At 37.9% G+C, this 23,775-nt stretch overlaps 1 protein-coding gene across 6 annotated transcripts in view; it reads right to left on the bottom strand.

The window, feature by feature from the left end:
• RGS7 (regulator of G protein signaling 7) overlaps nt 1-23,775 on the bottom strand; it is a 437,701-nt gene that overhangs the window by 42,740 nt on the left and 371,186 nt on the right. For all 6 annotated transcript variants that reach the window (XM_033099770.1, XM_033099771.1, XM_033099772.1 and 3 more), the window contains 3 exons: nt 22,660-22,724; nt 21,567-21,643; nt 21,379-21,460 (listed from right to left, as the gene is read on the bottom strand). In XM_033099770.1, the coding sequence (XP_032955661.1) occupies nt 21,379-21,460; nt 21,567-21,643; nt 22,660-22,724 (224 nt within the window). The remainder of the gene's footprint in view (nt 1-21,378; nt 21,461-21,566; nt 21,644-22,659; nt 22,725-23,775) is intronic.

Raw genomic sequence — 23,775 nt, 5'->3', positions numbered from 1 at the left:
TTCCATAGCTCTGCTCCCATCTCAGGCAAATAAAATCTGCCAGTTCAAAATTTGTTGCTACTGGCTAAATGGTTAACATAATAAACTGGCAGCATGTCTCAGTGACCTTCCAGCGCCCTTTCATTTCTAAAGAACCCCTTGGGACTAATAGTTAAACAGATCATTGATCTCTAATTTAAATAGGGGACTCCTGAAGATTAAAAAGGCTTAGATGCCCAAAAGTGTCTACTATATTTCTGAACAAGTCAGTTCCTGATCTAGTTTTGATGACCCATGAAATAACTGCTTTCAGAAATCAGGCTCTATGGTTAACAAAATAGGGCAATACTTTTTTGAATTGTTTAGATGTATTCAAGAAATATTTCTTTCTGTGTTTAAGTGTCAGAGTTTGTATAAACAACGAGATACAGAAATGAAGGCACGGTCCATACCTCAATAATCTCCGAATATAATGAAGATGACAGACACGTGAATTGTCACAATGTGGGGGGCATAGGACTGGATAGACAGTGGCACAGGGCATCACCTGACGACAGAACACCTTATACATCCATGCTCATGTGTATTCTGTTGGTTCTCACCAACATGGTAGATAAATATTTTTAAAATTTTTGTTTGTAAGCACTTTAGGTCTCAGTAGGATCATGTTGCCCTTGGTTATTTAAAAAAGTCAGTTATCTTTCAGAAGCATATATAATATGTACCACTAGCTGGCACCAGACCCACATGAATATTATACATAAATTGGTTTTCTGACTATTAAACATACCTTCCCAATAAGCTAAAAATAATGTTACCATTACCAATAGGCACTCAATAAAAATGTTCAAATATGTACTATTTGCCAGACATAATATTAAGTACATAGTATTGGATTTGAGGAATAATAAAGTGGTATTTACATTGGCCTACAAAAAACTCATAAGTTATGTCTAGTGAGTTAAAGGTGAATTTATTTTCAACAGAATTAAGCTGTGTTGTAACAATACAATAACACTATTTATTTAAAAAGTAGAATTTGATGCCTTGGAATTCATTCCTAAAAGAGCAAAAGGTGAATATTATTGAGAAATATTACTGCCATAGCATTCACGTAAGTGTCTTAATGAGTTGCAAAGCAGAAGCTGGAATTTTTGGTGTGATGATACTTTATTTAAAGGAATCTAAATACCATTTCATTCCTCTCATGACATACTTCATTCTTATTTGTTGTAGCAGAAGGCACACTTATGTTTAGGAAAACGTGGGATAATTTAAGGACCCTTCACTGAAGAGCAGAACTAAGAGTCAGTAATGGAGAACAACTCTCCTTAAATTCAATCACCATAGCTGATGTGTAACTGCGTACAAAAATGTCCTAAGTGACAAACGAATGAAGATTTAAGAATGAAGTGGCAAATAGAGCTGATAGTAAGATATATGCATATTCTTGGAAATATTTTGAAAAGGCATGTTTCTGGGAAATTAAGGTTTTTGAATATATATGTAATTATTGGTTCAACAGGACATTGGTTTAATTCTAAACATAAGTGAAAGTCATTGGAGTGTTTTAAGTAGGGACATGACTTGGTATGATTTATATTTAAAATAAAAACAAAAACAACTCACTATGCCCTTCTCAAAAATTAATTTAAAATGGATCATAGATCTAAATGTAAAATGCTAAACTAAAAAAACTCTTAGAAGATAACAGAGGAGAAAATGTAGGTGACCTTTGGTTTGGTGATGGCTTTTTAGATACCACACCCAAAGCACAATCCATGAAAGAGATAATTGATAAGTTGCTCTTCATTAAAATTAAAAACTTCTGCTCTCTGAAAGGTACTGTTAAGAGAATGAGAAGACAAGCCACAGACTGGGAAAAAAAACATTTGTAAATGACACATCTAATAAAGAACTGTTATCCAAAATATACAAAACTCTCTTAAAACTCAACAATAAGAAAATGAACAACCCAATTTAAAAAATGGGTAAAAGATCTGAACAGATAACTCAGTGAAGAAGATATACATATGGCAAATAAGTATATGAAAAGATGTCCAACATCATGTCTCATTAGAGAACTGCAAATTAAAACATTGATGAAATTCCACTACATACCTACTAGAATAGCCAACATCCAGAACACTGAGAACACCAGACACTAGAGAGCAAGTGGAGCAATGTATGTGGATACAATATATGTGGATAAGTATGTGGATGCTATAATAATGGAAACACGCCATTATCCACTTGTCTGAACCCATAGAATGTACAATGCAAAGAGTGAACCCTCATGTAAACTGTGGCCTCTGAGTGATAATGATCTGTCAATGTAGGTCCATTGATTGCAACTACTCTGGTGCCGTAGTGGACAGTGGGAGAGGTTGTGCACGTGTGGAGGCAGAGGGCACATGGGAACTAGCTGTACTTTCTGCTCAGTTTTGCTGTGAACCAGAAATTGCTCTGAAAAATGAAGTCTACTGAAAAATAAAATAAAAACAACTCAGGACTAATGAGTACTTTGGGAGTGGATTATCACCGTGGGGTCAGGGCAAAAATGGAAACAAGGTGACCAGTTAGATTGTTGCAATAATGTAAGCAAGAGATGATGGTGACAGAATCTGCACATCAGCATTAGAGATGAAGAGAAATATTGTATTTGGGACACATTTTGAAGTTAGAATCAATTAAACTTACTGATGGATTGGGTCAAAGAGCATGCCAAGGGAAAGAGAATAGTCAACTAGTGATTGGCAAATGGGTAAGGTGGTGTCATTTACTGAAATGAGGAAGACTTGGGAAAGAAATAAATGTGAACAAAGACAGAAATCGAGGATGAGTCCTGGATTGTATTGACATACAATTTTAGTATTTACTGAGTTCTCCAGCTGGAATGCAGCTCTTTACACAGTCACTATCAAGATTCATGACTTAGAACATTGCCAACATCAATGTGTGTACAAGGATCGCCCTTCCTTTAGCATCATCGTTGGAAATATGGAGCATATTGCTGAACGTACAACATTAATACCTGATGGTCAATGACTGAGAGTCTGGTACTCAGAGCCTCTGCTACACTTTCCTAAAAGTCTTCTCCGGTGAGTCCTACCTCATTCTCCTAACCTGCTCTGGTTGAAATCAGATCACTTCCATTTAACATCTAGGAAATGTCTGTGCATCCCCTTTTGTAGACTAGCAGTTGTCATGCAGACACAAGTACAAACAGACTGCCACAGTTCTCAGCAAGCTACCAAGAGGACTCGAATAAATAAGTTTGCCTGTAGCGTTTTTGTGATTGCTGACATTGCTCTCGTGTTTCATGTTCACTTTTAAAATACTTAAAATATTCCCAGCTAGAATTGCTTTGTTTAAAAAGAAAAAAAGAAAAAAAAAAACACTGGGTAGAGATTGAGTTGTCATACTTACCTTGAGTAAAAGAGATCCTTGAGGGAGAGACTAAGGCCTGAGGCAGACGTGTACTTATTACACTCAGCCTGCCATTCGCACGAGCCATTGATCTCTCTCCCTTTCTATTTTTATTCCATACAAAATGCTGGTTGAAATTTGAGGATATGCAAAGATTTTCAATTGGGGGATAAAAAAAAAAACCCTTAGATTTAAGACACACACGAAATTTGCCCTGTACTGTAGGGTTCTGGGGTGGCATCCAAGGTAATTTCATAACCATCAGGGGAGTGACATTTTGGTTCACATTATATTGTTGCTCCTCTAGGAGCTCATTCATGAGAGGGTGAATAGCAATACAGAATTTTGGGATTCCTGGTTCATGGGCTTAATTACCATCAAATGCTTTAAAGTTTTTGATTTTAACACTTACGGTGTTTGTTGAATGCAGGAATGAAGGAATGAAACCTAGACCAGCTCTCTAATGGCAACAAAAATTTCCCCAGTGTAAAAATTGAGTGCCAGAAAATCGATTAGTTACTGAACTGGTGAAACCAATCTTTAGTTTTGTAGATATTATTTTTGTTAGTACTCATGATGTAATGGTGCCCCGTAAGGGGAGACCAGAACCAAATAAATTTCCTAAGGGTATAAATAACTCACAGTAAATTCAAAAGGCTTACAATAATTGTTATAATACATAACAATGAGACAGCTAAATATGGCAAGTTCATGAAAATTATCATATATTGGAATTACCCTTGAATTACAATAGCAGCCTAAATTCAATAGCCTTGAATTACAAAGGATACAGGAAGCTCCTAAGTCATATGTTTCTAAACAGAAAAGAAGTTTACTTCTCTTTACAGACCAGACACACAGAGAAAGGCTGCCTGAAACACACGTAAGCTTAGCAAGACCTCTATAAAGAAGATGCATTTCAAAGACACCCTCTATTACATGAAACTTGGTTTCCAAAAGCAGAAAAAAATAAGTACTTTATTGAGTGGTGTCATAAAAGAGGGCTTCAAAGAAAGTTATTTTTCAGATTGTGTATGTAATCTCTAAGAGCCAAAACTTAATTTTATTCCTACCATTAGGAAAAACATCCCTGCATTCTTACACAATTATTTCCAAAACAATGCAATCTTTTCTTGTTGATTCAAGGTCATTACTTGGAACTACACTTATTTTTGCCACCCTTAAGACAGCAATGCCTATGAGGCTAGATTGCTCTAACTCTTAATGTTTTTTGAGCTTTTTTATGTCATTTGATGCCATTTTTAAGAGTGTCTCGGACTTCTCCCTGTCAGTGTTCACTTTTTGCTTCTCTTGGTGTCCTTGTTTCCAGCTCCAGACCATCATCCTCTAATTTGTCACTTGGGTTCTGACAGCAGTCAGGAAACCAGACAAATACCACTTTAACACAGTGTCTCATCAAACAAAGCACGGGAATTAAGTGTGTAGCAACACGGATGGACCTTGAGATTATCATGCTAAGCAAAATAAGTCAGACAGAAAAAGTCAAGAACCATATGACTTCACTCATATGTGGGAAATAAAACTGAAAGCATCAAAGGAACAAGACACACAAAGAATGTGGGAGTTTTAACAACTACTTTGGCTTAGATTTTTGGAGTTTATTTCTTGGTTGAGTTTTCAGTAGAATTAGATTTTTGGATATGTGAGGTAGGAAGTATAAAAGCTAACAAATGAAATGTAGACAGATTCTCATCATATCTTTTGGAAAACTTATCAGGACATAAATATTATACAAACTAATTAAGTGGGTCAGAGTAGGTGACATCAAACATTTATCTGGAGTTCTAAGGGAGGGATGGCATAAAGACTAGGAACTGGAAATTCATTCTGTGCTCTAAGTACTGGATTGAAATGCGTTCTTTTTCCTGAATAGATCCTTTTTGGTGATGGAATACCTAGTTGATTCAATTTTTCCAGTGGACAAATTCCAAATGAGCCCATAAAATTATGCAAGCAAATTATGCATGCAGTATAAAATTACAGGCAAGCCCCCCAGAACCCCCGTCTATAGAATACCATATCTGCTGGTTCAAGCCCAGAATCAGACATGGGGATTTCTAGGTTTCACACTTGTTGAACTCACATGGCACATTCCACATTGTGACTCCTTCCCAGCAGCCTAGCATGGCTGACAATATTTAGCCGCCTCTCAGAAATGCTGTGACAATGGACATATATACTGCCTTTTGCTTGCTTCAGTGATAACGCAGATGTGCAAGGTACTGTAGACATCTAACACATGAAAAGTTTAAATTGAGAGGGAGCAGAATTCGCTACCTCAGATTGTACCACTTGGGAGTGTAGATTGTTTAGAGCTGAAGACAATTGAAGCCCAGCAGACTCAGGAAGAACTTTTTACTTCCCCCTTCACTGCCGCAAAGAACTTAAATCAGGGACCTGAACCAGAAAGAAATCTATTACCAAAAATAACTTATTTTTTAATATCCAACAGCCTTCCTTGCATAGCATGGCAAATATTTGTTCATCAAACATCTGCTCTTCTAGCTTCCTGTAAATTGTCTCCCCCCACTTTGAGACCCCACATCCCTTATCCCCTTCATTTACCTGACTGCTGCGGAGACTCATATTTTTATGGGGCTCCCATTTGCATAGAATTTTTTTTCCTGTTAATCTGCCTATGTCAATTTAATTATTAGACCAGCCAAAGAACCTAGAAGGCAAGAAGGGAAAAGTGTTCTACCCCTACAAAATAATTTCACACACACACACACAACCTAGTTGTGCACAAATCTGGCCTTTACGCAATAAAATATCCTGCTGTGCATTACAAATTGAAAAAAAAAGATTGCATACTCTTTAATAGAGATAGCATGGGACTGTGGGGTAAATGCCAGGTTTTTGGTCAAAAGTAAGAATTTGACTCTTAGCTGTATAATCAACAAAAGTCAACTCCTCTATCTTGCTTATAAATTAACGACAATCATTACCCACCCTCCAAGGTCTCAGTAAAGAGTAAGTGACCTAATAAATGTAAAAGGTTTTGTAACTGGAAACTGCCTTAAGCATTCTAATCAATGTCCCTGCTATCCTCAGCAGTAATCCCCACGTATTGTTCTCTTACATTTTATAGAGAGGACCCATGTGGCATGCATTTCACAGGTGTTTCAGCTGAATGATATACATCTGAACAGAGCGGGCCCAGTAAGTACCCGGAGAGCAGGAACAATTCCAGCCATCCATGAACCTCGTGATAGCTGACAAAGTTCTGTTGGCTCAAATCTGGTCCCTGGTGCCTTGGTTGGTCCAAATATCAGAGCCTGTGTGCTTTTTAAAGCTAAGCCAGTGTGTTTCGTGTCATCCAAAAGACTGTATTCAGGGAAGAGGGAGAACAGGTATTATCAAGTCTCTCCTGAATTCAAAATACATCCATCAAGGGTCTACTACGTGCCTGAGACTGGGTTGAATAGAAAGAGGAGCACGTGAGGCCTGGTCTTTGTACTCTTCTAGGGGACAGTTACTACCTCACACCTGTCCTCTCATTGCCAGTCATAAAAACCATTTATGGAGAAGGTGATTTCATTATTTCTCTCTAAAATGTTACTTAATATTGTCAGAAGAATCGTTAGCTCTGTCTTAAATATTTGGAAATTAACGCTGAGGAAGTTTAAATAACTTGCCTAGATGTTAATAGGGGGAGGGAGAGGCATTCTTTAGTTTAGGACTTAGTCCTTTGTCCTCTTCCTCTAGGGATTTGGTAAGGAAATCACCTGGCACAATTGTGAGAAGTGTGTAAGGTCAGCCCTCCCCTCATTGATCTGGAGCTCTGTGTCTCCTCCTTCTGCTTAGAGGTTGGTTTTTGGTAAGGAGTTTCCATTCGCATTTGCATGGGTGACCCACGCAACAGAGATTTTATTCCCGCCAGGGTTTATTCATGGTCTAGTTTCCTCTTTTCAACTGATTTCCAAATTCCTTCCATTGCCCAAATTCTACTGTGGTCGTCATCCACCAATATGGTCTCTAACGATCTTCTCCTCTGAGTATTCACACCCTGTAGAGTCCCCACACTGTGCCAGAGTTGGTCTGTGTGAACAATAGACTGTGGGAGAAGTGAGAGTTCTGAGGTTAGGCTACGAAGGACTACAATTTCTGACTCGGGGCTCTTTTTACCTTGGGGTGTCATGGGGGAAGTGATGCCTTGAGTGTCCTTATGTAGAGGTCTGTGTGGTCAGGGATGGAAACCTCCTCCCAACCACCACGTGACGGAAGCAGATTCTCCAGCCCCTTCAGACAACAGCAGCCCAGGCCAGTAGCTTGACTGCTGCCTCACGAGAGACCCTAAGCCAGGGAAGCACCTCCCGGATTCCTGACCCCCAGAAGCTATGCATGAATAATAAATGTTTGTTATTTTATGCTGCTAAATTTGGGGGTAATTTGTTATGCTGAAATAGATACTACTACACATAAGTTTCAAACCTCAAGTCCAGAGTTCCTGATTCCCGAAAGTATTCCCTGATAATACCTAGGCAAAGCTATCTGCCAACTTTTCTGCACTCCCTTACCTTACTCCTTACGTTGTCGTCTCCTTTTGAAAGCATGATTGCTAAAGTCACTTTAATTACCAATTACTGAACAATCACTATGTGTCAGGTACCTATAAGCAATTTACATATATTATCTCAATGTATTCTCAATGGACCTATGGCGTAGATATTATCACCCACATTTAATAAGTGAGGGGCCTGAAACTTGAAGACATTTAGTAAAATCACACACCTAGGCATTAAGATGATATAGTCGTTCCCCATCTATGCGGGATACATTCCTGAACCCCAGTGGATGCCTGAAACCCTGATAGAACTGAGTCCTATATATACTATGTTTTTTCCTGTTATGTTTTTACCTAGGTTAAAGTTTACTGTATTAATTAGGCACAGTAAGAGATTAACAACAGTAACTGTTAATAAAATAGAACAATTATAATTATATTCTGTAATTATATAAATGTGGGCTCTCTCTCTCAAAATGTTTCATTATTCTTTACTCTCTCTTTTTCTTGTGATGATGTGAGATGACGCAATGCCTACATGATTAAATGAAGTGAGGTGGGAATGCTGAACAAAAGGATGATTCATGCCCGGGTCAGGATGGAGTGAGACAGCACAAGATTTCATAATGCTACTTGGAATGACACACAATTTAAAACTTATGAATTGTTTATTTCTGGAATTTTCTATTTAATATTTTTAGACTGTGATTGACTGTGAGTAACTGAAACTGCAGAAAGTGAAACTGCAAATCAGGGGTATGACTGTATTTGACTCAAGTCTTTTCAGCTAACGTTGCTTTCTGGATGCACTACATCAAATTGTGTGGCTGTGCTAGTTTCCCTTCAAGCCCTCAGCAGTTGAGACAGAGAAAATACAAATGGAGAGAAGCCAGAGGGTGTAGAGCTTAGGCATGGTGAGAGGAATGGGAATAGAAGTGAAAGCATGATGTTTTTCTCTGTCGAGTTTTATGTAATGGACATTGAGCTCACGGTAAAATGTTGCTTTACCTTACCCCTTTCTTATTTACAGGGCTCTACATCAGAGAAATAAAGGAATTCTGCATTAGGCATTTCTAAATAGTGGACAAGGATGCCCACATTAATACCATTGCCATTCTTTACAGTAAAGATTTTGTTACAGACGTAGAAAGGAAGTCTAATACTAGCCTAGCCAGTCCCTCTTTTGAATGTCTATGTCAAAATCCTAAATAAATAAATAAATAAATAAAAACAAAATCCAATATCACATTAATAAAACAAAACCTCATGAACAACTTGAGTTTATTCTGAGTTTTCAAGGGTCATTCAACATTAGGACATCCATTAATAGAACTCATATATTATTAATACATGTAAGGAGAAAACAACATAAAGAGCTTTAGAAAAAATTCATCAACCATGTCTACTTAAGAAAACAAAACAAAAATCAACACTATACCAGTAGTTCTATCTCCAGTGCACTACAAGATCGAATAATTTTGATGAAAATGCTGTGACATTATTTGTCTTTTTCACTGTCATTTGCTCAAGGGTATACAATAGAGTTTCCCAGAAATTACACGTGTGATGTAGAAATGGATTCATAAGAGAAGCAGACATGAGAACGCAGCAATGTTCTATTAAGCTAAAGATCAAAGTGTAAAAAGTTGGTATAAGTGGAGCCACTTTAAAATGGAGCCACAGCAGCCATTCCAGACAAACTGCTGCACTTCTTGCTCTTTGAACCTAGGAATGTTTGAAATAGACAAAGCAACCTTTGGACGGGGCCAAACCAAGATTGTCTTCTAAACAACTGTTTGTAAAGCTAACAGAAAAATCAGACATTCTGACCACAAGGACTGATGATTATGGATGCTTTCAGATGACAGAATAGGTCACCAGCCATCATAGCTAAAGGGTATCTCAGCCTGTTAGCACCAACAGAAATTCCTTTTCTTTTATTTATGTAATTATCCCTTCCTTTTCTCATAAAATCCCCTTGTTTTCATCCTGTAATCAGGACATAACTTGCGTTTCTTCCTGAATCTGTGCTCCCCTGAAAGAAGAAAGAAACCTAACAAGAAATGTGTACAAGCTGCATGAAAAAAATTTAAGGTGCTCCTGAAAGACACAAAAGTAGATATGAATCAATGGATAGGATGACACGACTTCATATAGAAGTTAGTTTTTTTCACATTTTATATAAATTTAACAAGTTCAATTAAAATGCCAAAAGGTGTTTGTTTGTTTGTTTGTTTGTTTGTTTGTTTCTGAAGCTAAACAATTGGTTACAAAGGTCATATGCTAAAATAACTAGGAAAAATATAAAATCAAGAGCAACAAGTAAGAAGTGGAGTGGGGGTTGGAGGAACTAGTCTTGACAGACATTAAAACAACACTAAAATCAAAACATCTTAATACAGGTGAGATCTTCAACGTGGATGATGTTTTTGTCCCATTTTATCTGTGTTATCTCATCGTCCACTTCCTCACTCTGCTGGGACTCTCTACTATCTAATAATGATACTCCTTATTCTCTCTTTTTTCCTTCGCCCTGAAGTTTTCCATTATAATTACCTGGTGTGAGATTTCTAGATGGGCATATGCCTTAAAAAGACTTACTGTACTGTGCCTTTAAGTTTATTTCATTGAACAAATAATGTTTTTCCTCTTCCTTGGTTTATTATAAGTCCTAACTCTCTCACCCTAATTGCTTTCCTTCATGAACTGTCATGTTAACCTCAGAGCCTGGCTCTGAGTGGCAGCTGAGTTGCAGGAGAGAGCACTGTGGTGCAATTAAGAAGACCCGGGTTCATTCCTGGCACCTCCTAAACGAGAGGAAAACAGACCAAAATGCCATCTCTCTGAACTTCACTTGCCTTATCTGTGAAATTGGGCTAAAATTAATGCCAACCCAACAGAGTGAAGGGCAGTAGAAGATGCCACTCCAAAACATGTTGCTTTTCCTTGTTGATTATTTTGAGCTGTAAGCACTTCACAGCTTTCTCTAGACTCCTCTTACCTGCCTAAAGACAGGTCTTCCAAAAGAAACTTGTCATCAATTCCCTCCCATTAGTCTAGGAGCCACCCGGCACCATAGGGAGTTGAAGACAAACTCTTATCACAGAGAGGAGACCAGAAGTCACCACTCCTAAACAAACTTTGTCACAAACAATTATATCTCTCATCTATTCTTCTAAAAGCCCACTCCGCTTTCATATAAATCATTTACTTTCCCTCAAGAGGCCTACATCCCTCTCTCCCTTCCCAAGTAAGATAGTATTTAATCCTGAATTTTGAGCTCCCTCGGGAAGTTACTCATTTTTCCCTGGGTGTTTCCCATGAGTAAGTTAAATGTCCTGTGCCTGAGATTCCTTATCTGTAAAGAGGAGAAGAGAACAATACTGCGCATGTTTGTTAAGAGGACTGCTCTCTGAGCTGTAACTATCTACTGCCCATCTTCCTTCAGAGGTAATGGTTCTCCCAGTGCTGCCTCTGCTCAGTGAGAAGGGAGCTGCAACACCCAAGGATGCAGGATCTCATTCTCGTCCCTCAAAAGAAACTAAAGAACTACCCAGGACACAAAGGAAATCATCAATATAAACACACTTTTCCCATGTCTAAGGCATGGAAACAACCATTCAGCCTCAGGGATCCCTGAAGGGTTTTGTTGCTTTAAGTGCCACTTTTCAGAAACTTGAGACTTGATGAAGGAAAAGACCAGTTTTCGGTCACGGGGACTGCAAGTCTATAATTACCCTTGTCAGGGTGGCGAAATAGGAAGCATTAAGGAAGGTTGTGAGGGTAACAACCACACAATCAGGTAAATCTTTTCTAGCACATTTTTAGGTATTTTAAAATGAAGAGATAAAATGTAGGACATCGTATGAATAAATAAGATAATATAACGACTTGCGTGTTTTAAGAGGTCTCTAGACCTGGTTTTCTTGGACAAAAAAATACTAAATATATTTCCTCCTGAAGAAAATATTATTTACCTTGGAGAATGTATCCAAGTTACAATTAAAGAATAGTCTTAGCAGAAATTACTGTGGTGGAATGCAGAAATATTTGGAGGAATTTTTTTTCTCAAGATAATTAAACATGTTATCAATATTGTGGATGAAAAAGGGGTTCTACGGAAAGTAACCCCTTTTATGATTTACGATCAGAGTGAAATTCATCAATTCCTAATGGGGCAGGGCGTGGGGGATAGTCACCCCCGTTTAATCTCCTCAACACCATCCAGGAATATAACTTCTTTAGAAAAAGGTTACTCTTTGCCTTAAGCAAGCCTGGTCCATTGTTTCTGTGCATCTAGGTTAACACACCTTTGAAATAAGCTATAACCACCCTCAAAACAGCATATAATCTCATTAACTGTCCTGTAATCCAATCCCCTCCCTGCTTTTTCCCACCTCCATGTCCTCTTCCTTACCTTCCCTCCTTAATTTCAAATGAATAACAAGAAGCTGCAAAATTTATTTTCTGGAGCATTTGAGATCTTGCTCCCCCACATATGTTATCAGTTTGGTTCAAATAAACTCTTATAAAAATTCTCTACAGGTCTGGATGTTACTTACATCAATAACATAAAATAATTATAGCAAAAATGGTATTCTTTTTATGATGATAGCACTCTCTCAAATGTAAGATTCAACTTATTGGTCCAGATTAACACAAAAAACTATCAACATTACCAATATTTGAATTAATGAAGCCAATAATGGAAATATTTAACAACTTAACACCACTGTTCACAATAACAACAGCCGGAAAAACAGAGTATTACTCGCAAAAAATTGATTCCATTTTTGAACTAAAAAGAAAGGGAGCAGTCGATATATATCAAATTTCAAAGCACGCTATTTTAGAAATGGAAAATATATGAAAATCCATGCTCATTATGGAACATATTAAAAATCCAGTCATGTTCTCTGTGAGAATGTATCTAAGCTTTCTGGAATTACTTCAGAGAAACGTCATATCTCTGTCTATGAGGCCGAATTGGGTAGAGACAATTTACGTGATTGCTTTCACATGTGTGAAAATCGCACCCTAGTCTTACTAAATACCACATCATTGGCTAAAAGAGATGCAGATAATTATTTTCACAGGCAAATGATAGACATTGGTCATGGGGAAAATGTACAACCAAGGAACAACCAAGGAAAAAGAATTTAAACCTCAAGCTCTTGTTCCTCTCTTGTTCCCTTATTTGTAGTGAGTTTACTATCATGTATAATCTGTAACACACTAAACTTAAAATTTGAATTGATACAAAAGAATTATGTATCCTTTCTTTTCACTAAGTTGGTTGGAATATTACGCACTCAGATTTCAGTCTGAAGTCCTGTAATCAGTAACTCTCCGATTGTACCATCTGATGAGAAGCACTCACTGAATCTTAGGTGTGGAGGGAGGTCCAAGCAACGACCCAGGAGAGGTGACCCTTATGACACAACCCTGGACTGTTCAGAAAACAGAGCTCTCTCTGTTCTGTGATGCCATCCACTGAACAATTAAAAGGATGAAATCATTCTTCATTAAAAAAAAAAAATCTACTTCCTTTTATCCAGAGCAAAGTGGGCTACTTCTCCTCCTTCTAATGACAGCTGCTTATATATTTAAAACAGATAAGTAGTAGCATCTGGCTTCTCTGTCCTAAACTTAATTTCTCAGATCCTCTCACTTCATCTCATACATCTGACCACCTCTCTCCACGCCCACACACATTATTCTGCTCACGCTGCTCAAAAGATGGCAGCATTTTAATAGTCCCTGAACGCAGTGCCACAGGTGAGATACCATACACACTCCAGGTTGTGTTCTCACTATTTCAAAGCATGGCAGAAACCTGACTTCCCTTGGCCCGGATGTTATGGGTCAGTCTAATAATTCTAAGAATATTTTATAGTGTATACTTTTTCAGAGTATAGGTGTCATGCAAACTCCTTGTAGAAAATTAAGATTATCTATGGTAGCAAATATCCCAGAATAATTGTAATCAACATTTGGCATATCCTCTCCTAATTGTTTCTCTAGGTATCTATATTTCTTATGCTTTACTAAAGTACGGTTGGCATACAATATTGTATTAGTTTCAGGTGTATGTATAGTGAGTTGACATTTATAGACCTTAGGATGGGATCCTCACACTAAGTCTAGTAACCATCTGTCACCGTGCAAAGTTATCACAATATTATCGACTACAGTCCCCATATTTTTTTAACAAAATTGGTATCATTGTACATGTAACTTTATATGCAGAGAATTTCATTTCATATTTCAGCATAGTTTTTCTCCATATCTTTAAAGTTCTTTGAAACACTCATTTTGAATGGTTATATAATATCTTATCTTGTGGATATGAGGCGAGACAAATTCGTGAACTTATTGCAATGATGTTGCTAACTTTTTCTGATATCAGAGGAATTATTCATTACGAATTTGTACCAACTGGATAAATAGTTAACCTAGTTTATTATTTGGAAGTGCTGAAAAGGCTGTGTGAAAAAGTTAGATGAAAACGACCTGAACTTTTCGCCAACAATTCACGGCTTGAATCAAGACCATGCACCAGCTCACACGGCACTGTCTGTGAGGGAGTTTTCAGCCAGGAAACAAATAACTGTATTGGAACACCCTCCCTACTCACCTGATCTGGCCCCCAATGACTTCTTTCTTTACCCAAAGAGCAAGGAAATATTGAAATGACATTTAGGACATCAAGGGTAATATTACGACAGCTCTGATGACCACTCTAGAAAGAGTTCCAAAATTGCTTTGAGGGGTGGACTAGGTGCTGGCATCAGTGCATAGCTTCCCACCTTCTTCGAAGGTGACCGTAGTGATATTCAGCAATGAGGGATGTAGCACTTTTTCTAGGATGAGTTCGCGAACTTAATTGTCAGCTCTCATAAGAATAAGTCTCATTCCAACTTTACCTAATAACATCTCAAAATATGAAGACACCTTTTCATGGGACCTCTCATCTTCAGCATCACTAATCTCTTTAATAATTTCACCAATTTTTGTTGTCATTTTGTTTTTGACTTTGTCCCTTTACTGTTTACCTCGTAACTAAGCTTCAGGCACATTTAAAAAATGTAGTTTTTAGAACTGGGCACAGAACTCCAAATTTAAGTCCCTTTAGCACTATGATAGCAGAAATTTTACTTCAAATTAACTAGTAAAATTCTATTAATACAAGTTAATTTTATATTAATACAAGGTTAATTAATGCATTAGCCCTGGAAGAGGCTTCATAAAAATACTGAAACATTAAATACACAAATCAACCCTAATCCCAAATTATTATTGACATTTACTACAATTTAGTGTATTGCTCCCATTATTGTCTCGAGTAGTTTTTGGCAATTCTATCTGAAGTCCTTGACAACTGAGAGCCTCAATATTATGACTCGCCTGCCCCCCCACACACACCCCTTTTTTTTCTGGAGTAAACATGAACATGCTTAGAGAAGCTCAATTTACTTCATAAAGGTAGTGTGTGCAATAGAACAATTATACTGCTTTAAGTGAGCTCGTGGTTTTTAAAAAGTAAAAATCATATTACACATTTTTCTACAGTTCTAAGCATAAATTCACATCATGTAATATTTTATATTAAAATCTTTTAAAGTATAAAGATTCTCAGTTGCTTTTTGAAATTTCCTTTCCCCCGCTACATTTCTGGCTAGTTTTAACCTATTTTTGATTAAATAAATGACAGAGTCAAACCAGATCAAACCAAAGCAAACCAAACAAAATGTAATATATCTTTACTTAAGTTAATAAAAGCTTTATAAGGATTAACTGTTCTCTTTTTTTTCGAAAGGTTTTAATTGTAGGAGAGTACAAGAAAAAAATGAAATTAAATAAATATTCAACAAATAAGTACTGTTAGGATAACTCCATTTTCTGGGTTTGGCAAAATATATATATATATATATATATATATATATATAGATAGATAGATAGATAGATAGATAGATAGATAGATAGATATAAATGGAAAGATATAGATATAGATATTCCCCTTAACAAATAAAGAACTTTTAATGTTAAGGGGAATATCAATTTCTAGAGTTAAAACTTTTAGTGGGTTAGTTCTTATTGTTATAATTAGTCTTTTTCAAAACCAAAATAAAAATAATGGTGCTTTTTCTGATTTCTTTCATGTACTAATAATTTATATAAATTAGATATATATTTATTTCTTTATAAAACTTTTAGATGCTTCTTAAGTAAAAAGCACATACGTGGCACAAGATTATTCTATCCGAGTATAAGAGAGAGTATTTATTAGGGCAACACTGTTGGAATTTGACCTTTATTGTGCATATTGTGTACCATCCCTGACTGGGGTGTTCTGCATGTGGTAGTTGGGTTCCCCTAGATCAGGGATGCACAGCCTACAAGAGCTGAAAAATGCCCTGAACTCTGGGCTTTTGAAAACAGCAAAAGAAATTAAAGAAACATATTCAAATCCATGAGTAAAATACACAAGTAAAATGTACCTATAATAAGACACTAGAAACATAGCTATGTCACATGTGGAACATCGCTGTCTATTTACCCCTTCTTTTTGCAGACGGATGTGTGTAGTTAGGCTCTTACTTTTGCTGCAGCTGTTTTATTTGACTGGAGCCACACTACTCCCCTTTCCTTAGTGAATTAGACGATACGGTAGGATATACATTGGTTCCAGGCCTGGCTCTGCCACTGCTAGCTGTGTGTCGATGGGCAAGTCATGTCAATATAAAGGTCTGACAACTAAGTTTGCGAACTCATCCTAGAAAAGTGCTGCATACCTCATGCTGAATATCATTACGATCACCTTCAAAGAACTCCCCTTGGGAAGCTATGCACCAACACCAGCGCCTAGTCCACCCTTCAAAGGAATTTTGGAACTCTTTTTCTGGAATAGCCATCAGAATTGTCATCATATTATCTTGATGTCCTGAATGTCATCACAATGTCTTCCTTTCAATATTTCTTTTATCTTTGGGTAAAGAAAGAAGTCATTGGGGGCCAGATCAGGTGAGTAGGGAGGATATTCCAATACAGTTATTTGTTTACTGGCTAAAAACTCCCTCACAGACAGTGCCATGTGAACTGGTACATTGTCGTGATGCAAGAGTCATGAATTGTTGGCAAAAAGTTCAGGTCGTTTTCATCTAACTTTTTCATGCAGCCTTTTCAGCACTTCCAAATAGTAAATTTGGTTAACTGTTTGCCCAGTTGGTACAAATTCATAATGAATAATCCCTCTGATATCAAAAAAAGGTTAGCAACATCATTGCAACAAGTTTGAGAACTTAATTGTCAGACCTCATACCGTGAGCATTTGTATTTTGCCCCAGAAAACAGGTGGTGCAGTCATACTTATCTGGGTTAGTGATCATGTTCATAAAATGCTTTCACTGGACGTAAGTTTTAAAAAATCAAGGACTGTGTTTTATGCTCTGACTTAGTAGAGTGCCTGGCACATACGGATACAGAATTAATGGTATTATTACGTAATGATACATATTGCAGGTAGGGTGACATGCTGAGTTTTACTCTGTTTCATGAGGTTAGATATGGCTTTTGATAGAAATAGTGATTAGTTGTTGCAGTGGCAGATGGCTACAGTACTGACACACTTAAATTAAAATTTGGTGGACAAAGGCTACACCCCATACAGTTCAAGAAGTTCCACAAGTGGGTAGGAAATAATCCCTTGAAAAGGAAAGTTAACAAAATCAGGCTCATTCCAGACTCATAAAATCAGACTGGATGATAAACGTTAAGGAAGATCACGTTGTTGTACTTCTTGTATTGACTAAAGGTAGGAGACTGAAGAAAGGCCGGAATAAAAATGGAAGTGTAAGGGAAACAAAGAGTTCAAAAACAAGAGATAGATGCTAAGAGAGAGAGCCCAGAGATTAGCTGCCTCAACATCAATAACTGCTGTCAATGAGCACCAACCACCATGTGGACCAGTGGTGAGGAAAACATGTCCCTAGCGGAAGGTGAGAAGCAGTCAACGCCATGGCGACAACCTCAGAGTGACGTCAAGGTCAGCCCACCTCATGTATTGTATATACAAACGGAATGATGAGGGTGAAAGGGCAGGAGACTGCTAGGGGAGTGGTCTCAGAAAGGATTCTGGTTGGGACCTAGGAACTAAAGGGAAGGTCTGATTCTCCTTGATCGTATTCTGTTAGATGGGTGGACATTGGTGAAAACGACGATGCAGAGGTATTGCGTTCGCATGACGGACTGCTGCTCAGTTCTGCTTGTGCTATCCTTTTTCATGTTCCTCTCTGCATCTCCTCACAAAGGAAGGTGAACGTTTATTGTCTTCCACAGGTCCAATGATATGCCGGCTATCTTTAATATGACCTCATTTAATATTCACATCGACATTGCAAGGTAGGTATATTTCCACCTTATAAATGAGGCTTCCAAGTCTCAGAAAAGGTAAATAGTTTTCCAAGATGGGCCTAATACTGTGTTCCCTCAAAAATACGACCTACCCCGAAAATAAGCCCCGGTTAAGATCTCAGCCAGATGGACACATTTAGTACGTTATGACGATGTACCAGAAGAAGAAGACATGACTGTAATTAAATAAATGCAGATTTTTGTACATGTGAAAATAAGACATCCCCTGAAAATAAGCCGTAATGGAGCAAAAATTAATATAAGACCCGGTCTTATTTTGGGGAAACACAGTAAATGATGGACTCATGTCTACCTGATTCCAAAGCTCCTGTATTTCCCATTCTGCCACAGGTCTCTCCATTCCCTTTGGCTGCTGGGTCATTGGCCAACATGATTATAAATGGAAGAGGACACACTGGCCAGTCTCCCATATACTGAGGTGTGATGTGCAATGGTAGGCCCCACAAATCCTGCATTAAACCTCTCAGAGAGCTTGTCTGGTATTTTCCTACACATAGGTATGCTAGGAGTTTAGGTTGCTCAGGTGAAAATATTTTGGTGTCAGTATGCAAAATTTGGTTTCACTGATCCTGTTTGGAAGACATTTAAATTTGACAAGATGACTACCACCAGGGTCTGCCACAGTCAGAACCGGCAGAAACTCAGCTATAGGAATAGCTGTAAAACTTCAACTATGAGATACAAGATTTCAGCTCTAAATCTATAGATTTAGTGTTCGTGACAATAGCTGCAGAATTAATTTCTAGGGATAAGCACAGAAGTGTAGCCATCTTCAGAAATTATCACATATTGTTGTTTCTCTCTCTACCACTTTTTTTTTTGAGGAATATTTATTTCAGAGAGCTCTTCTTGTCATTGCTTAGTTAATATTATAGCCAATGAAGAGAGAGATAGCTTACGAAATTTGCTGAGGAAACAGCCAATAACAGCTCTTTTAGGAGTGAATTTCTGCTAACCTTCCTGCCTGCATCATCTTTGTGAATTAACCCTCACTAACGGCCCAGAACCCTAAAAACAAAATACAAGGCAGCGCCTGGATGGCTGATGTGACCTGTAGACAAGTGTCAGCACATCACACGCACTTGGGGCCACTTCAAAATTGTTAACTTTTTTTTTTTTTTTTTAAAAAGGCCAATGGGACACACAGTTGTAATGTAAGAAAAAAATTAGTTAAAGGTAGTGTTGGATGAGGGTAGGTGAGTGAAGCTACACAGAAAACGTGAAGCTCTGTTATTTTTTTCCTTTAGAGAAGAAGCAATGACCATTGCAAAAACACGCCCATTTCACTCTTAAGTGTCTACAGTTGAATCAGGGAAATGCAGCCAAAGGCTCCCGGGTGGTTTCTGCCTCCAGGTGTCACTTGGGATGACTTTCTAGTCAGAGGCCCAGCAAGGGATCCCCCGGGAGATTACTCGTATGTACTCCCTGCCGTGGGGAGGCACGGAGCATGAGAACCTGACTCTCAGTGGTCAGAGAAAACACAACTGTGAACAGATCCTTCCCTGGCAGGGCACATGGAGAGCAAGACACTGGCTGAGAAATTCTTAGGCAATGGAGCAGGGGAGTGTCCTGAGGTGGGAGCAATTTTACAGGAGATCCTTAAATAACATCGTTTGTTCAACACCATTTCATGAGAACATTGAGGAGGTGCCCTAGGAACCCAATGCTTGTTTCTATCCATTCGACTATGGTAAAATTGGCTTTGTCATACATCGTCTTGCTTAGAGTCACAGAACCTATCCATGACGTTAAATGAGGATTTACTGTACACGCTCTGAGAGCATGAGTGTTTGCAATGGAATGGATGTGGGCAGTGCAGGGGAGCTGGCATGAAGTGAGTTTTCTTAGGTTGCCAGGAGAATGCAGGCCATCAAACCAGGAGGCTGGAGATGGGCCGCTAGAGGTGCAGGCGCATAAAGCAGATCAATATGGAGACGATGTGTTGACCAATTTCTAGAGATTGCTTTAAACAAACAAACAAGCAAAAATCCTACTTTATAGCCTTGCAATACTTACATAATCCCTTTTCACCGTTTGCAATAAAACTGAAGCTGACTTTTGAGTAGGAAAGCCAGTTAAATCTCAATTCTAATCTTTTACAAATTCAAAAGAGGGAAAAACTCAATAAAGAATCAAAGAATTACATTGCTATCTGAAACTGGAGTACGTATATATGAAAACAAACTTTTGAAAGACAGATGTATTTTGGTCTCAGAACCTGAAGGTAGTTGAGAGAACAATTTTAAGGTATTCTCCTCAATCTTGATTTGTCTGATGCTGTGCAACTATTCTAATAATACCTATGTAAATATTATTCTCTAATGCCTTGACGGTGTAAAGAAATATATAGAAGATGAAGACACAGTGTCAAAATAGAAAGAAATATATAGGAGATTAGACATGCTGTCTTATGCACGCTCATTGTTTAATTTCTCACACAAAGTTTTCTGGTATTACTCAAGGTCATTCATTATTTGCTACACTAAGACACATGGTTGAACACTGTTGTGTACGAAAACCAGCTAAGTTATTGCATGTAGAGCCAAAGACCAGCTACATCATTAAATGTACAAACTGATTTGAGTCTGAGCCATCTAAAATGCTTATCAATGAAAGTTGACATCCAAAGCAGGTTGTTAATAGGTTTTTAAAAAGAAAAATTAGGGAAGGAACATTTTGATTGATACTTTTACTATAAATACAGAAAAATGTACATAGTAAGCCACGCAAAACCTCTTTATCCCGGTCTTCTTTCAAGTGTATAAAAGTATCAAGTATCTCAAATGCTGAGAGTGAGTAAGCAAGCAAAGTCATGGTCTTATAAATTAAATATTACAGTACTGAATTCCGATCATCTTACACAAAAGTGGCAATCTTTTCTTAAGTAATTAACCAGGGCTCTGGGATAAATGATGGGCTTACCACATTCTTCTCTTACTTCCTCGGGCATCCCTCCCTTTCCAAAGCTGAGATTATGAATTCGAGACCATGTTGGCACGTTTGCTTACCACAGGTCGGTGCACGTCCCAGAATGCCCTCTCTTGGCTGTCAAGGATCTTCCTTTCAATCTTGTCTCTCTTCTTGTCCACTCTGTCAACATTGTAACAAAGAATAATAAGTTGTGTTAATTGTAGTGCCTCTGTGAAAACAAGGCCAAAACTTGAACAAATCTTCCAAAAGACTCACAAGGACTCACTTTGCTTGTGCTTCTGCTTGCATAAAAATGAACTCCCACTTCCGGGCAAATGCTCTCTGCAGTCTGGCCAGGCTCTCCTGAAAAATCAACCACAGGTGAAGACATTCCTGTGTTCATCCTCACTACTCCCTTCTAGTTTATCTACCATATGGTTTTATCAAGAGAACAAATACAGAATTTCCAAAGTAGTAAGTATACTCTGGCTCTCAGTGATAAGTCATTCTCACGGATGCAGCCAATCTTCATATTAATAGTCATAGAGAAAACAGGGAATCCTATTACAAATAGTAATTTTTATGAATAAGTGACTGTAGGGCACACCACTAAAAGTCCAAAATACTAAAATTACGTTTTATTAAAAAAGTGCTCAAGAATAATCCATTGGATTTTCCTGTGCCCACTTCCCTGAGGAAGAGGAAAAGTAACATGTTTTTACTCTGATTCAATCAGTTTAGCCAATTCTTGACAACAATGTGAACCCTTGGCAGCTTAGTGCCCATTTCTAGACAGGGTTTCAAATTCAGTAAATCACAACATAGCAATTGTCTGAACAAATTACATCAGATTAATTTTATCTGCTGATGGTGACCAACCTGGAAGCTTTGCAAAATTTTGCCAGTATAAGTGTTCTTTAATTCTCTCAGTTTGTATATCTCCACTATATGTAGGTATATATCTAAAGTGTTTACACTTAAGTTAATTTTTGCAAATAAGATATGCTTCGCCCTTCTACTCTGAGTTTGTATATTTAGAATTTCACCATCTTCAATGAGAATGATGAAATCAAGCAAGCAGAGATTTTTTTTTTAATTAAAGTTTATTGGGGTGACAATAGCTAGTAATGTTACATAGGTTTCAAGTGTACAATTCTGTCAGAGATTTATTACATCATTATGCTACCTGATCCCTTGGAAATCTGATCCTTAAACATTTCTACATTTCAAACATTGTTTCTACATTTTAAACATTTCTGATCCTTAAAATCCTTTCTACATTCACGAATGTAGAAAGTTAATAGAGCACCCAGAAATGACCATGGGCCTTATTCCTGTTCATTTTATGACTTTGTTCACCAGAAAGTCCTAACACTTACAGCTTCATAGTCTGCTAGCTCCAGCCTGGCCTTGTTCTGCATTGTTCTCTTGCAGAGGTAAACCGCTGAAAGGAAAAAAACAAAAACAATAATTTCTTGCCAACTTATTAACAGTGAGGCATAAAAATAAAAATATAGCATTACAAATCAAGACATATTGGTCTTTGTCACCATTTTCCCCAAGTTGAAGTTGTAATTTTCTTTATTTATCTTTTTTAGACAAAAATAAATAATTTGTAACATTATTACTGTTACATAGTGGTATTTATGGTGCTATAAATAATTAAACATGTTTAGAAACTTGGGAAACATTTCTTTATTTTTATTTAATAATTGTCACAATTTTAGCTTCCTTCAAAAATAAGGAGAAAAAATAAACCCTTTTAAATAAGACAGATGAGATTTCCAGTCAAGATGGTGGATTAGGTACATGCTGTGCTTGCCTCCTCTTAGGGCCACAACAAAATTACAACTAAACTACAGAACAACCATCATTGAGAATCACATGAAGTCTATCTGAACAGAAGCCCTACAACTACAGATACACAGAAAAAGCCACGTCGAGACTGCTAAGAGTGAAGACACAGAACAGGCTGGTCCCACACCTGCATGTGGTGTTTAAAAATTGGGAGGGATATCTTGGCTGCAGAGGTCCCCTCTCAGGAGCATTGGGTCCCAGCCCCAAACCAGGGTCTCCAGCCAGGGATTCCAGTGCCAGGAAGACAAGTCCCCACAACTTCTGGCTGTGAAAACCCACAGAGATTGTGGATGAGTGAGAAGGATGGCAGCTGTAGTCCCAGGCATTCTCCTTAAAGGGCCTGCATACAGATTCACTTCCTGATGGATTCACTCGCCCTGGGCTCTAGTGCTGGAGTAGCTGCTTAAAAGGTTCAAGGGATATATGAGAGGATCTGAATTGTCTGGCTTCAAGGCAAGTACTGGAGGGGCAGCTTCCTCCCAGACAGAAGTGCTGGAAGAATCCATTGTTTCTTTGTTGAGCCCTCCCTGCACCCAGTCTATAGATGCAGGTGGCTGCCATGTCAGAGTCTCCATCAACCTGGCTAATACCGTGTGCTTTTCCCTGGTGATACTGAGAGAATGTAACCTAGCCACTGC

The sequence above is a fragment of the Rhinolophus ferrumequinum genome, chromosome 27, assembly GCF_004115265.2.
Source record: "Rhinolophus ferrumequinum isolate MPI-CBG mRhiFer1 chromosome 27, mRhiFer1_v1.p, whole genome shotgun sequence".
Taxonomy (NCBI): domain Eukaryota; kingdom Metazoa; phylum Chordata; class Mammalia; order Chiroptera; family Rhinolophidae; genus Rhinolophus; species Rhinolophus ferrumequinum.
This window is presented reverse-complemented; position numbering and strand designations above follow the sequence as displayed.